Source organism: Carcharhinus amblyrhynchos, chromosome 9, assembly GCF_965287045.1.
Source record: "Carcharhinus amblyrhynchos chromosome 9, sCarAmb.v2.hapA, whole genome shotgun sequence".
Classification (NCBI taxonomy): Eukaryota; Metazoa; Chordata; class Chondrichthyes; order Carcharhiniformes; family Carcharhinidae; genus Carcharhinus; species Carcharhinus amblyrhynchos.
Window position 1 is genome coordinate 34,201,060 of NC_137332.1, and position 14,957 is coordinate 34,216,016.

At 39.7% G+C, this 14,957-nt stretch overlaps 1 protein-coding gene across 6 annotated transcripts in view; it reads left to right on the top strand.

Moving 5' to 3' along the window:
- mast2 (microtubule associated serine/threonine kinase 2) overlaps nt 1–14,957 on the top strand; it is a 405,638-nt gene that overhangs the window by 338,023 nt on the left and 52,658 nt on the right. For all 6 annotated transcript variants that reach the window (XM_080195426.1, XM_080195427.1, XM_080195428.1 and 3 more), the window contains 2 exons: nt 4,508–4,583; nt 8,845–9,054. In XM_080195426.1, coding sequence (XP_080051552.1) covers nt 4,508–4,583; nt 8,845–9,054 — 286 coding nt within the window. The remainder of the gene's footprint in view (nt 1–4,507; nt 4,584–8,844; nt 9,055–14,957) is intronic.

Genomic DNA, 14,957 nt, shown 5'->3' on the forward strand with positions numbered 1-14,957 from the left:
CAGCTTATTGTGATATAAGTGTTTATTGACTCCTCATAGTCAAAATCTGAAAAAAATGGAAGTCCTCTTTAAAAAGTGAAAATTTGCAGTAGGCAAGCAATATTATGAATTAAAACGTCTGCTTATTACACTGCTTGAATGACTATAAGAAAGTAAAGTAAAAAACAAAGTTTATTTATTAATCACAAGTAAGGCCTGTGACGAATTAAGGATGTTACTAACACTGCAGTGAAGTTACTGTGAAATTCCCCAAAGCCTCGTTTACAATTTGTTATAAATAGATGTCCAGATTGTACACTTCATATAAACAGTTACGACTGTCCGAGCTACTACAAAAGGTCACGTTACTGGAATGTGTCTTCATATAACTTGTATTCATAAAGCACATTTTAATATAGAAAAGCATCCCGGAGGCTTCACTTCATCAGTATAAACATTTTACAGATCACCTCAGAATAAACATTTAATAAATATTTAAAACAATAATCTGATCTACTTTTTACATGTTTAGGCTGATTTCTAATGTTGCTGTATTATATTTTAAAGTTTCATTCTATAAGTAACTGGCACCAAAGTTTTCTACTCGCCTTATGAATTATTTAATAATGGACCAGAGCAAGACAATACACAGACCTGGTGTTTATTAATTTATTAGGCAAATGCTAAATTACTTAAATGTCATAGCTGTCTAATAGATTTATAATTGTGAAGGATGTTACTGGGAGGGATACAGCTCACTCAGAGATGAAGTCATCAACAATTTGCTGGCTTTCCTTAAATTCCATGCATCATTTCCAGGGTGACAGGAGGATTGGTGAGGATGGAAATAAAATAGCTGCATGATATTGAAATGAAATTTCTTAAGCACAGTGATGGGAGGGAAATAAAAGGGAAAAAAAAATCTTCCTTCTGAATTCTATATGAAAGATGGTTTTGAAAATACAACCGAGCTTACACTGTTGGGGACTATCAACGTTGCACAAAGGCCAAAAATAAAACACGATCATAATTTTCAATAGCAAATAATAGACCCTGATGGAAGGTAAATATAAAACACTCTGAAAAGGGAAAGAAATGAGAAGGACTATGTTTTTCTTTCAATTCTGGTGCCTGGTTTGAATCTAACTCTGACCATGTGATGGAAATCGCTATAGATTGTAAGGTCCCAAATGAAGCTTGTGCCACAATGCTATCATAATTTGTCATCAATTTTGCAATCTTCCTTAGAGTCTTGATTGCTGGAAGGGGAAAACACTTGCTAAACCTTTGCTGAGAAAAGCACTCTTTTGAGATTGGAATTAAGGCACATTGTTGGGAAGAATAGGAAGAGATCCATCCTACATTTAATTATGATTGTCAGTCAGGAATGCTTGATGGTGACACTGGTTACTAAAACTGCGGAACCAGACCATAAGCAACTTTGAATAGCTTTTCATGATTGGATCTTAAACCACAGGAAACATAGTTACTAACTCAGTAACAACATAGTCAACCAACTTGAAGCAACAACTTATATTTATGCAGCCTCTAAGATAGTACAAGATTTCCAGGGTGCTTCACAGGACTGTTATAAAGTAAATTTTACACATAGCCACATAAAATATCAGGGCAGGTGACCAAAACGGGTAGGCATAAGGAGTGTCCAAAAGGAAGGAGAGAACTAGAGAAGCAGAGAGGTTTAGGAGGGGAATTCCGGAGGTTTTGATCTTGACAGCTGAAAGCAGAGTTGCTAGTAGTGGAGCAATTACAGTAGGGGGATGTGCAAGAAGCCAAAATTGAAGGTGATTTGGGGGAATTCTATGGCTAAAAAGAACAAGGCCATGAGGAATTTTTAAAACTACGATTTTTAAAAGTGAGCCATTGTCTTTTGTGCTGATGTACTGGACTCCCTCATTATTAAGGATGGGGATATTTGAGGGGCCTTTTCCTCCAGTTCGTTATTCAATTGTCCACTACCATTCACAACAGGTTGTAACAAGATTGCAGAGCTTAGATCTGATTTCTTGGTGGTGGGATTGCTTAGCTCTGTCTGCCACATGCTGCATCTGCTTTTTGGCAAGTAGTCCTATGATGTAATTTCACCAGGTTTACATCTCATTTTTAGTTGCTGCTGATGTTCCTTCTGTACTTTTAATTTAACTTCCACTAAAGGAAATTTTGAGGTAGTATGCAAAATACATTTATAATTAATGCAAAATATAAATAGTTTGTACACGTAATACGTGCATAACCTATACATAGGTTACAAATGCAATAGAAACAAAATATGTAAAAGTACTGAATAGGATCTCCTCACAAACCATTAACCTACCTTTTTGCATTTTAGATGCTGAAGAACCTGTTGGGTATTTTTAGCATTTTTTGTTTTTCTGTAATTTTTTTAATTCATTCATGAGATATGAGTGTTACTGGCTGGCCAGCATTTATTTGCCCATCCCTGAATGCCCATGAACTGACTGGCTTTCTGGGAGACCATTTCAGAGGGTACTTCAGAGTCAACCATATTGTTGTGGCTCTGGAGTCATATGTAGGCCAGTCCAGATAAGGACAGCAGATTTTCTTCCCTAAAGGACGTTAGTGGACCAGATTGAGTTTTCTGACGATCGACGATGGTTTCATAGTCATCAGTAGATTCTTAATTCCAGTTTTTTTTTAATTGAATTCAAATTCCACCATCTGCCATAGCGGGATTCGAACCCAGGTCCCCAGAACATTAGCTGACTTTCTGGATTAATGGTTTGATGATAATACCACTAGGTTGAATGTTCGAAGATTGAATGATTGCAGGATGTGTTGCATTGGTTGAGCATGTTATCCCAATCGCTTAATTCAAATTTTAGGAATCTAATTTGAAGAGAGAAACAAGGTCAGATACTGATTGTGTATCTTCGTGGATTTACTTTAAATTGGGTAACTTTAACAGGTATTTCTAGTATTGGAGTATTCATTTCAACATAGTCACAATCACAGCATTGAGTAATGCTTGATTGTTAATAATAAAACATAATTCTTCAGATTCAGGGTAAACTGTGGGAATGAATAAGCAAATAGTTGAAGGAAACAGAGTATTCCATGGAGAAGTTATGCTGTAGATGAAGTTGGCGAGGGGAACTACTGGGTATGGTACTTCAGAGTTCAGTATTGGTATCACTTTTGTTTCTAATTTAAATAAAAAAACAGGGCTTCGTAAACCCATGCTAAGTGGCCTTGGTTACAGGTGTTATGAAACTAAGAGAGGCACTTGAATCAGAAAGGGCTATTGAGAAATTACACAATGCTTTCCACAATACATATTAGTGGAAGTAATATATATATATATATATAGATCATGTGAAATGATGCACATCTTAGTGCACTCAATGCGAATGTCCAAACAACAAAGGGTAACAACCAATGAAGGATGTTTAACTACATGGCCAAACAGTTGAATGCGTATCAAAGTCGTGAACTATAACCTTGAATACTGCATCCAGTCTGGCTGCCATTAAAAACCAGTGACAGTCAAACATAAGGCAATGCAGAAAAGAACAGTAAGGTCAATTCTGGTGTCAAGGTTATTGATTATGACAAAAGACTGGAGAAGCCTGAGTTTTTTAGCCTGGAAGAGACATTTGAGAAATTATCTCATGTTATGGATTAGTACAGAAGTGATTTGTTGAAACCCCCAATAAATGCTTTTGAGTGGCTGCAGAGTAACCTCAAGAAGCAGACTTGTGTGTGACCTACGTATTAACTTTTGTATCATGTGGTTTAGGAGAACATTGTCACTTGTGCAATATATAAACAAAATGATGCTTTGTGGGATCTGATGGAAAAAATTTAGGTTAAACAATTGTTTCTGATCCAATTTTTCATAGAAACATGATTCACTGAGGGACAAACACCCTAAAATACAGCTGACCTAATAAATCTCTATGGAATAAACAAAATCATTTACCTGACACTCATGTCTCATGCATCAGATGAAAATGTTAGCATTACCTTGCTATAAGTTACAAGGAGCTACAGTCAAATTATGAAAAAGATATGTTGGATCATATGCATAAATTGTGCACCAGTCCATCAAAGGCACTCCTTACCATCCTTGTGCTGTTGCTGATTATGTATGTAAAATTGGGCCAGATGTCCATTTTTCAGCATCTAGTTGTGGTGTTTGGACGTACACAATCCATATACGTAATGAAATGTGAATGGGGGCAATGCACTAACATTCCATCTTCTAAAGAGCTACAATGAATTTTTTTTAAAAAACTGTCTGCCATTTGCTCTTTATTCGAGCAATTAGCCATGTAATTACATTTCTGATTGAGTAAATGTGATCTGTAAACAGTTTCTCATGACATAATGTGTTACCTCACGCAAGTGTCAGATCCAGTTAAGCTGCAAATGACTCTCGATTTATGGTCCAGTTACTGATGAAATACTGACATTATTCCTAAACAAAAATACATTTAATATGGCTTGTTATTTACGTGTTTTCAATGTGCTTTTTCTTTTAACAACACAGTCCCGGACGATCCCCTTGTTTCTATGACAATGAGATAGTAATGATGAACCATGTGTATAAAGAAAGATTTCCGAAGGTGAGTGCTGATTAGTTTTTCAAAGGCAGTATTTATACAGATGTATTTGTTACCTGCAGGTGAATTCATAGATATCTGCTCTCGTTCGACACATCTGTGTAAATATGATTTGTTTAAAATATTTAGAAAACTCAGTAGACTTTAGTGCCAATGCCCTTTAGTTGCTTATAAAGAAAGAGGTAGAGTTTTCACATTCCTAAAATATATATTTATTTGTGTTCCAATATAACATATATGATGCTACACTCATACTAGTTAGTGCTAGGACATTCTATAACCAATCCCATCTGTTTTTGACCGATAAGTCAAATAAATTGGATTGGTCTTTGCGAATTGTAGGCCACCTTTCTGATCGTCCTACCTATTCCATTGAAAGAATGAACGTTACTCTAGCTGACATGGGGAGCTTTATAACTCGCTCTTCCTCCTCTATTAGATTGGATTCTGTATTCTAGTTCAGTTGTACTTGTCCCTCCATTCTTTCATGTGCAGATCCAGCTTTTTGCAGCTGTTACCTTGTTCACATTGAAGCATCCTAAAGTAACTCTGCTTGTAACTTTTGCAGCACTGATATTAGAGTACTTAATCCAACAGTGTCAAAAAGAAGTGTCAACTTTGTTGCCACTCACCCAGCATTTGCTTCTCTTATTCATTTCCCAAAGTTGTAATTTTCTGTGAATCCTTCTTCACACCCCTCTTCTATCCTTGTGACGCTCTTGCTGATTCTCCTCAAGAGCAAATTGTCCTTTTAGGTTCATTCTTGCCTCCAGCTGAATAGCAACAATGACAACTTGTATTCATATATGTATTACACGTAGTAAAACATTCTAAGATATTGAACACAAGTGATACCAATAAAGGCATTTTTGACATTGTATGACAGAAGGTGACATTAGATGATCAAAAGCATGCTCAAAGAGAGAAGCTCTAAAGAGCATCCTAAAAGAAGAGAGAGACAGAGATAGCGGGACTTGGAAAGAAAATTCCAGAGCTTCGGGCCAAGGCAACTGAAAGCACAGCCACCAGTGATTAAAATTGAGAATGTGCATGAGGCCGGAAAATGGAAGAGCACAAAGATCTCAAATGATTGTCGGTCCAGATGAGACTGCAGACAATGGGATGGGCAAAGCCATGAAAAAAAAATGAGGATCTTAAAATTGAGGCATTGTCAGACTAGGAGTCAGCAAGCTAAGGAATGAAGGGTGACTAAGATTTGGAGTGAGTTAGGATATGAGTATCAGAATATTGGATGAGCATAAGTTAATGTAGGATGCAAGATGGGAGGCCAGCTAGGAAAAGATTGGGATAGTTAAGTTCTAACTAACAACAGTGTGGACAAATGTTTTATTAGAACATAAGAACATAAGAAAAATTATTAGCAAATGAGTGGAGGCAGTAAGCACTATGTTGAGTAATGCTGTGAAGGTGGAAGTGGACAGATTACTTGAAAGTTAGTTTATCTGGTTGAAAACTCACCTCAGGATCAAACACAACACCAAGGTTGCACGCAGGTGCAGCACATAATCAGGAAGACTAATGAAACGTCGACCCTTGTTTCAAGGGGGTTGAGGTATAAGACTAGTGAAGTCTTGCTGCAATTGTACAAGGTACTGGTGAGACCACATCTGGAGTACAGTGTGCAGTTTTGGCCCCCTTATTTAAGGAAAGATATTACTTAATTGGAGGCAGTTCAGAGAAAGTTCGCTAGGATGATCCCTGGTAAAGTGTGATTGTCTTATGAGGAAAGGTGAAACAGGCTGGGATTCTAGTCATTAGCATTTAGAAGAATGAGAGCTGATCTCATTGAAACATACAGGCTTAGAACAAAGAACAAAGAAAATTACAGACCGGATTCAGGCCCTTCGGCCCTCCAAGCTGTACTGACCATGCTGCCCGACTGAACTAAAACCCCCTACCCTTCCAGGGACCATATACCTCTATTCCCTTAAAAGTCACTATCATATCTATCTCCCCCGACAGCGATTCTAAGCACCTACCACCCTATGTGTAAAACAAAAACTTGCATCGTACATCTCCTTTATACGTAAGAATGATTCTTAAGGGGCTCAATAGGATAAATGCTGAGAGGATGTTTCCCCTCATGGAAGAGTCTAGGACCATAGTCTCAGAATAAAGGGGCACCAATTTAAGTAGGAGATGAGGAGCAATTTGTTCCCTCAGAGAGTTGAGAGTCTTTGGAACTCCTTACCACAGAGCTGTAGAGGCAGAGTCCCTGTATATATTTAAGGCTGAGATAGATAATTAGATTTGTGATCAGTAAGGGAATTGAGGGTTATTCTCTCACTATCCTCATATTTACTTAGAAACATAGAAAGACTACAGCACAAACAGGCCCTTCGGTGCACAAGTTGCGCCGAACATGTCCCTACCTACTAGGCTTACCTATAACCCTCTATCTTACTAAATTCCATGTACTTATCCAAAAGTCTCTTAAAAGACCCTGTCGAATCCACCTTCACCACCACTGCTGGCAGCCGATTCCACGGGCCCACCACCCTCTGAGTGAAAAACTTACCCCTGACATCTCCTTTGTACCTACTCCCCAGCACCCTAAACCTGTGTCCTCTTGTGGCAACCATTTCAGCCCTGGGAAAAAGCCTCTGAGGATCCACTCGATCAATACCTCTCAATATCTGATACACCTCTATCAGGTGACCCCTCATCCTTTATCTCTCCAAGGAGAAAAGACCGAGCTCTCTCAACCTATCCTCATAAGGCAAGCCATCTAATCCAGGCAACATACTTGTAAATCTTCTCTGCACCCTTTCTTTGGGTTCCACATCCTTTCTGTAATGAGGCGACCAGAACTGAGCACAGTACTCCAAACTATACACTTATTCCTCACGTGCCCCCACTGTATTGTAATTGTGATTCAACACTCAATTCAGCTTACTGTTTCCTGGTATCGCCAAACTATGGAAGCTCTAGGCCTTGTTTCCAATGTACTTCTTCATACTGATAGTTAGATATTAACTATTCAATGAATTAAAACTTGCATCGTCATTTGCCTATGTATGTTTTCAAAATGAGCACTCTACTTTGTCACAGTCTCCGTATCCCTCGATCTTTCCTTCTGTTTGGTCTTTGATCTTTTAAAAACTAAGCTTAATACAAAAAACAAAGAACAGGAAACAGGCCCTTCGGCCCTCCAAGCCTCCGCATTGGTCCAACTAGACCATTTGTTTGTATCCCTCCATTCCCAGGCTGCTCATGTGTCTGTCCAGGTAATTCTTAAACGATGCCAGCGTGTCTGCCTCCACCACCCTACTTGGCAGTGCATTCCAGGCCCCCACCATCCTCTGTGTAAAAAACGTCCCTCTGATATCGGAGTTATACTTCGCCCCTCTCACCTTGAGCCTGTGACCCCTCGTGATCGTCACCTCCGACCTGGGAAAAAGCTTCCCACTATTCACCCTACTATACCATTCATAATTTTGTACACCTCTATTAGGTCTCCCCTCATTCTCTGTCTTTCCAGGGAGAACAACCCCAGTTTACCCAATCTCTCCTCATAGCTAAGACCAGGCAACATCCTGGTAAAGCTTTTCTGCACTTTCTCTAAAACCTCCATGTCCTTCTGGTAGTGCAGCGACCAGAATTGGATGCAGTACTCCAAATGTGGCCTAACCAGCGTTCTATACAGTTGCAACATCAGACTCCCGCCTTTATACTCAATACCCTGTCCTATAAAGGCAAGCATACCATATGCCTTCTTCACCACCTTCTCCACCCGTGCTGCCACCTTCAGGGATTTGTGGACTTGCACACCTAGGTCCCTCTGTGTTTCTATACTCTTGATGGTCCTGCCATTTATTGTATAGCTCCCCCCTACATTAGTTCTTCCAAAATGCATCACCTCACATTTATCTGGATCAAATTCCATCTGCCAATTACTGCATCATGGTCTTTTCAACCTTGGTGACATCCTACACTTGTACTGTTGTACCTTTGCCTTGGTCTCGCAAAAGGAAATATAATCAGCCAGATGAAAATGCTATTCAACGTGCTGTTTTGTCTTCAAAACATCAGTAAACAGAATGTAAAGTGCTTTATTAGGATGTCCTAAGGTTGGTGACAGATGCTTTGTAAGTACAAGGAAGGTCCTTTATGTATCTGTTAAAATGTTTGATAAGACAATACCACAACAACACCTCTTTAGCAAGTTTGTTTAAAATTCAAAAGAGCAAGAAAAATCAGATTTATAGCAGGTGAAATATGGTAAACAAATTTCGCTCAATAGGCTACGGCTCAAATGGAAGAGAACCTCCGGGAGTTCATCACATCCAGTGCTCCTGAGAATGTGCTGCCATTGGCCGATGGGGTACTCAGCTTTATCCACCATCAGGTTATTGAGTTGGCTCGGGACTGCCTGGCAAAATCCCGAGATGGGCTCATCACTTCCAGATACTTCTTTGAGCTGCAAGCAAACCTGGAGAAGCTACTGCAAGATGTGAGTATCTCGTTCTTTAATATGGTGGCATTCTAACTTATTTGTCTTTTACCATTAAGTTACACCAGTTTTTTTTCCTCTCACAAAAATGAAATATTCAAGTTAAACAATAAAACATTCCTGTAGATATAAATAAAAGAATTGAAAATGTTGTGAATTTGGAAAGAAAAATGCAATTGTTTAACTAAAATGTTATCCTCTCTTCCCCTTTGTAGATGGAAATAAATCTGCTATATGGATTTCCAGAAAATTTTGTTTTTGCTGCAGATGTAACTTAATTTTGTTACTTGACCACTAAGTAAAATCCTCATTTCAAACTGCACAGTTTTTGCTGAAATGTAGAAATTAACCACCCCACCCCCCACCGCCACACCACCACCACCACCACCACACCATCATCACCACCACCATCCCCCTCTTCCCACCACCACCACCCACATGGAACACATAGAAGACAGTAGTAAAAACCGATTTGCTGTATTTAAGCATGTTTTACTGCTGCTTGTGTGAAAGCTGTTGCTGAAAGGCAGTTAATGGAGACTTGTGGTGAATAAATCTGTGACTGTTGACTGATTGAGATTCACAATTGGTGACATTTAACACTTACTAGAGTCATAGAGGTTTACAGCATGGAATCAGGCCCTTCAGCCCAACTTGTCCATCCGCCTTTTTTTAAACCCCTAAACTAATCCTAATTGCCCGCATTTGTCCCATATCCCTTTGTACCCACCTTATCCATGTAACTGTCTAAATGCTTTTTAAAAGATAAAATTGTACCCGCCTCTACTACTACCCCTGGCAGTTTGTTCCAGACACACTCCACCCTCTGTGAAAAAATTACCCCTTTGGACCCTTTTTGTATCTCTCCCCTCTCACTTTAAACCTACGTCCTCTAGTTTTAAACCCCCCTACCTTTGGGAAAAGATATTGACTATCTACCTTGTCTATGCCTGTCATTATCTTATAGACCTCTATAAGATCACTCCTTGGCCTTCTACGCTCCAGAGAAATAAGTCCCACTCTATCCAGCCTCTCCTTATAACTCAATCCATCAAGTCCCAGTAGCATCCTAGTAAGTCTTTTCTGCACTCTTTCTAGTTTAATAATATCCTTTCAATAATAGGGTGACCAAAACTGTACACTGTATTCCAGGTGTGGCCGTACCAATGTCTTGTACAACTTCAACAAGACGTCCCAACTCCTGTATTCAGTGTTCTGACCGATGAAACCAAGCATGCCAAATGCCTTCTTCACCGCTCTGTCCACCTGTGACTCCACTTTCAAGGAACTATGAACATGTACCCCTAGATCTCTTTGTTCTGTAACTCTCCCCAACGGCCTACCATTAACTGAGTAAGGCTTGCCTTGGTTCAATCTACCAAAATGCATCACCTCTCATTTATCTAAACTCCACCTGCCATTCGTCAGCCCACGGGTCCAATTGATCAAAATCCCGTTGCAATCAGAGATAACTTTCTTCACTGTCCAATCTCCCACCAATCTTGGTGTCATCTGCAAACTTACTAATCATGCCTCCTATGTTCTTATCCAAATCGTTAATATAAATGACAAATAACAGTGGACCCAGTACTGACCCTAAGGCACACTGCAGGTCACAGGCCTCCAGTTTGAAAAACAACCCTCTGCAATCAATTTTGTATCCATTTAGCTTCTTTGTCCTGGATTCCGTGAGATTTAACCTTATGCAACAATGTACTATGTGGTATCTTGTCAAAGGTCTTGCTAAAATCCATGTAGACAATAGAAACTGCACTGACCTCAACTACCTTCTTGGTTACCCCTTCAAAAAACTCAATCAAATTTGTGAGACATGATTTTCTACTAACAAAGCCATGCTGACTGTCCCTAATCTGTCCTTGCATCTCTAAATGCCTGTAGATCCTGTCTCTCAAAATACCTTCCAACAATTTACCCACCACAGATGTGAGGCTCATTGGCCTGTAGTTCCTAGGTATTTCCCTGCAGCCCTTTCTAAACAATGGCACAACATTTACCACCCTCCAATCTTCAGGCACCTCACTCATGACTATCAATGATTCAAATATCTCTGCTAGGGGACCTGCAATTTCCTCCCTTGCCTCCCACAATGTCCTGGGATGTACTTCATCAGGCCTCAGGGATTTATCTACTTTGCGCCTTAAGACTTCTAGCACCTCTTTCTGTGTAATATGTACACTTCTCACTGTTTATTTCCTCAAGTTCCCTAACATCCATGCTTTTCTCAACAGTAAATACTGATGAGAAATATTCATTTAGGATCTCACCCATCTCTACTGGCTCCTCACATAGATAACCTTGTTGAAGCCCTACTCTCTCTGTTACTCTTTTGCTCTTTATGTATTTGTGGAAGCTCTTTGGATTTTCCTTTGCCTTATCTACCAAAACAACCTTGTATCTCCTTTTTGCCCTCCTGATTTCTCTCTCAACTCTACTCCTATACCTCGTATATTCTTCAAGGGATTCAGTTGATCCCAGCTGCCTATGCATGTCATGTACCTCCTCCTTCTTCTTGACCAGGGCCTCACTATCCCGAGTCATCCAGGGTTCCCTACTTCTGCCAGCCTTGCCCTTCATTCTAAGAGGAAGTGCTTACCCTGAACCCTGGTTAACACACTTTTGAAAGCCTCCCATTTACCAGACTTCCCTTTGCCTTCCCACGGACTCCTCCAATTAACTTTTGAAAGTTCCTGCCTGATACCATCAAAAGTAGTGTTGCCCCAGTGTAGAATTTTAATTTTGGCACATGAAAATGGTGCCCTATGAATACTCTGTAGCTCTTTCAGTAATTATGTAAGCACAAATATTATAAACTTTCCGTTTACAATCTTTAAAACTGTTAAATCACTTAATTCAGGTGTTGGCTAACCTAGTCATTGCAAGCTGTGTGAGGAGCCAGAAGAGATGGGTGAGATCCTAAATGAATATTTCTCATCAGTATTTACTATTGAGAAAAGCATGGATGTTAGGGAACTTGGGGAAATAAATAGTGAGGAGTGTACATATTACACAGAAAGAGGTGCTAGAAGTCTTAAGGCGCTAGAATCAGTTGGTACATAATGCATGCTTCAGTGTGTAACATATTACTATCTTGTTGCTAGACCAAAGTTAGCTCAAGGTTCTTAGATTGTGGAATATTCCACAATCTATCTTTAAGTATTAGACAATAGGGTAACAGATAGAGATTTTGTGTCAGTTCGTTTATATGGCACCTGCAACATATTAGAACAGCCAAGCTTCTTCACAGGGGCATTATCAGGCAAAGATTAAGAGACACACAGGAAACCAGAGTTGAGGAAAGGCAGAGTTCTTTGAAATATAGGCAAACGACGGTTACAAAGCCAGAAAGAGGTGAAACCAAGGAGAAGTTTAAACAATGGAATGAATATTTCTAAAATCGAGGCATTGCAAGACTAGGAGTTAGTGGAGATCACTGGGAGATGATTGAATGGTATGTTATAAGTTAGAATATGGACAGCATAGTTTGAATGATCTTAAATTTGTGGAGAATGGAAGATGGGAAGCCAGCCTGGAGAGCATTACAATAGTCAAGTATAGATTTAACAGTGAGTAAATGAGTGTTTCAGCAGCGTGTGGGCTGAGGCAGCGGCAAAGCCTGGCAATCTTACAGAGATGAAAATAAGTGACCTGGGTTTTGCAAAGTATATGGGATTCAAGAAATCAGTTCAGAACTGAATTGAAGACCAAAGTTGGGAACCGAAGCAGTCTGTGGTTATCCTCCTCAGTATTTACCACCTTACCAATTTTTGTGTCATCCACAAATGTCTTGATCATCGCCTACTACCTTTAAATCTAAATAATTAATATACACCACAAAAACCAATGAGCCCAGCTTTGAGCCCTGCCTAACCCCACTGGAAACAGACTTCTAGTCACACAAACATCATTCTCTGCTCCCTGCCATTCAGCCAGTTTTGGATCCAATGCGCTACTTTGCCTTGGATTCCATGGGTCCTTATTGTCTTGACCAGTGTGCCTTGCAAAATACCATAAATTTTGCAGTCAAATATCCCGCGTTTGGGGACATCGCAGGCGTTAGCACACCCGAAGTGCAATGGGCTTGATCATGGTTTCAACACTCCTGCTTACCTCATCAAAAAATTTGATTAAATTTGTCAATCACAACCTTTCCTTAACAAATCGACACTGACTATCCCTGAGTATGCATGTCTAGCAAGTGCAGATATATTCTCTCAGAATTCTTTCTAGTAACTTTCCTACTTTGAAGTTAGATTGATTGGCCTTTACTTTCCTGGTCTGTTCCTACCTCCCTTATTCACTAATGAGATAATGTTAGTAGTCCTCCAGCCCTCTAGCATCTCACCTGTGTAAGAAGTCACACAACGCCAGGTTAAAGTCCAACAAGTTTATTTGATATCAAATAAACTTATTGGACTTTAATCTGGTGTTGTGAGACTTCTTACTGTGGTTACCCCAGTCCAATGCCGGCATCTCCACATCATCTCAACTATGACCAGCGAGGATTTGAAAATTACTTTCAATGTCCCTGGTATCTCCTCCCTTCCCTCCCTCAACACCCTGGAATACATCTCATCAGGGCCTGAAGAGTTATCCACTTCTAAGACTGCTGAACTTGCTAGTACCTTCTCTCTCTGTTAATTTCTTCTAACATTTCACAGTCCTCCACCCTGATATCTGGACCTGCAGTGTCCTCCAATGTGCAGACTGACCAATCCAAAGTATTCATTGAGGATTATGTCTGTATCTTCCTGGTCTGCACACGCTTTACTTAATTGGTCCCTAATTGGCTGTACTTTTTCCCTAGTTCTTTTCTTTATATATTTTAAAAAACCCTTTGGGATTTTCTTTATTCTACCCGCCAAAGCTTTTTCATATACTTTCCTAATTTCTTTTTAAATTCTCACCTGCACTTTTTATACTCCTCCACGGACTCTGCTGCATTGAGTCCACGGTTTTTTTCCATGAGTTTCTCTTTTTTCCTTAATCTTGAGCCTGCACTCTCTGTCTGCGAGATCGCCAGCAGGGATCTTGAGATTTGGTGAAACCCCAGAAATTGTAAATCTTGCTGGCGAGATCACAATTTCCAATTTTCGCTGCCCCTTGATGGTGTCATAATCCAGTTCATTCCCAGATTGGGCGAGAGACTGATTTCATTCATTTTAATATAATTAAACACCTCCCACACCAGATGTTTCCTCCTCACAATTAAGTTTTCAAATCATGGGTTCCCACTGTGGGTGCCGAGGTCAATATAGCCCCCAGGGGAGAGGGATATGGTAGGCAATGCCCCTCTTGCCAGCTCTCCTTGAAGGCCTCCTACTGCTCTGGCATAGTTTTTATCTGCAAGTGACTGTCAACTTGGGCAAAATTGTGCCTCAATAAAATTAGCCTTGCCCCACTTAAGAACTTTTTTTCCAAGCCCATCTGAATCCTTTTCCATGACTATTTTAAACTAAATTATGATCATTATGTAAAAATGCTCACCTATTATTATGCCATCTACCTGCTAGGCTCATTTCTGAATATTAGATCTAGAATTGCCCCCTCCTTTGTTGGCATTCTACATTCTGGCTAAGAAAGTTCTCCTCGATACAGTTTAAGAATCTTGTTCCCTCCCTACCTTGCACAGTGAAACTCTCCCAGTTAATATTTGATAGTTAAACTCCCTTACTGTTACTGCATTATTATTCCTATACCTTTCCGAAGTTTTATGTTATTTTGGACGTCTGGGGAAAGAATACATCTCCATTGTTACTTTCAAAGTGTTATTCCCTCATGAAATTATAATTTGATCTTTGAAGACGCTTCCTTAGATGAGAGAAAATCTCTCATCTCTGTGTTATGAGGCTAAGAATCTCAGCAAATAGACCTTGTACGATAAA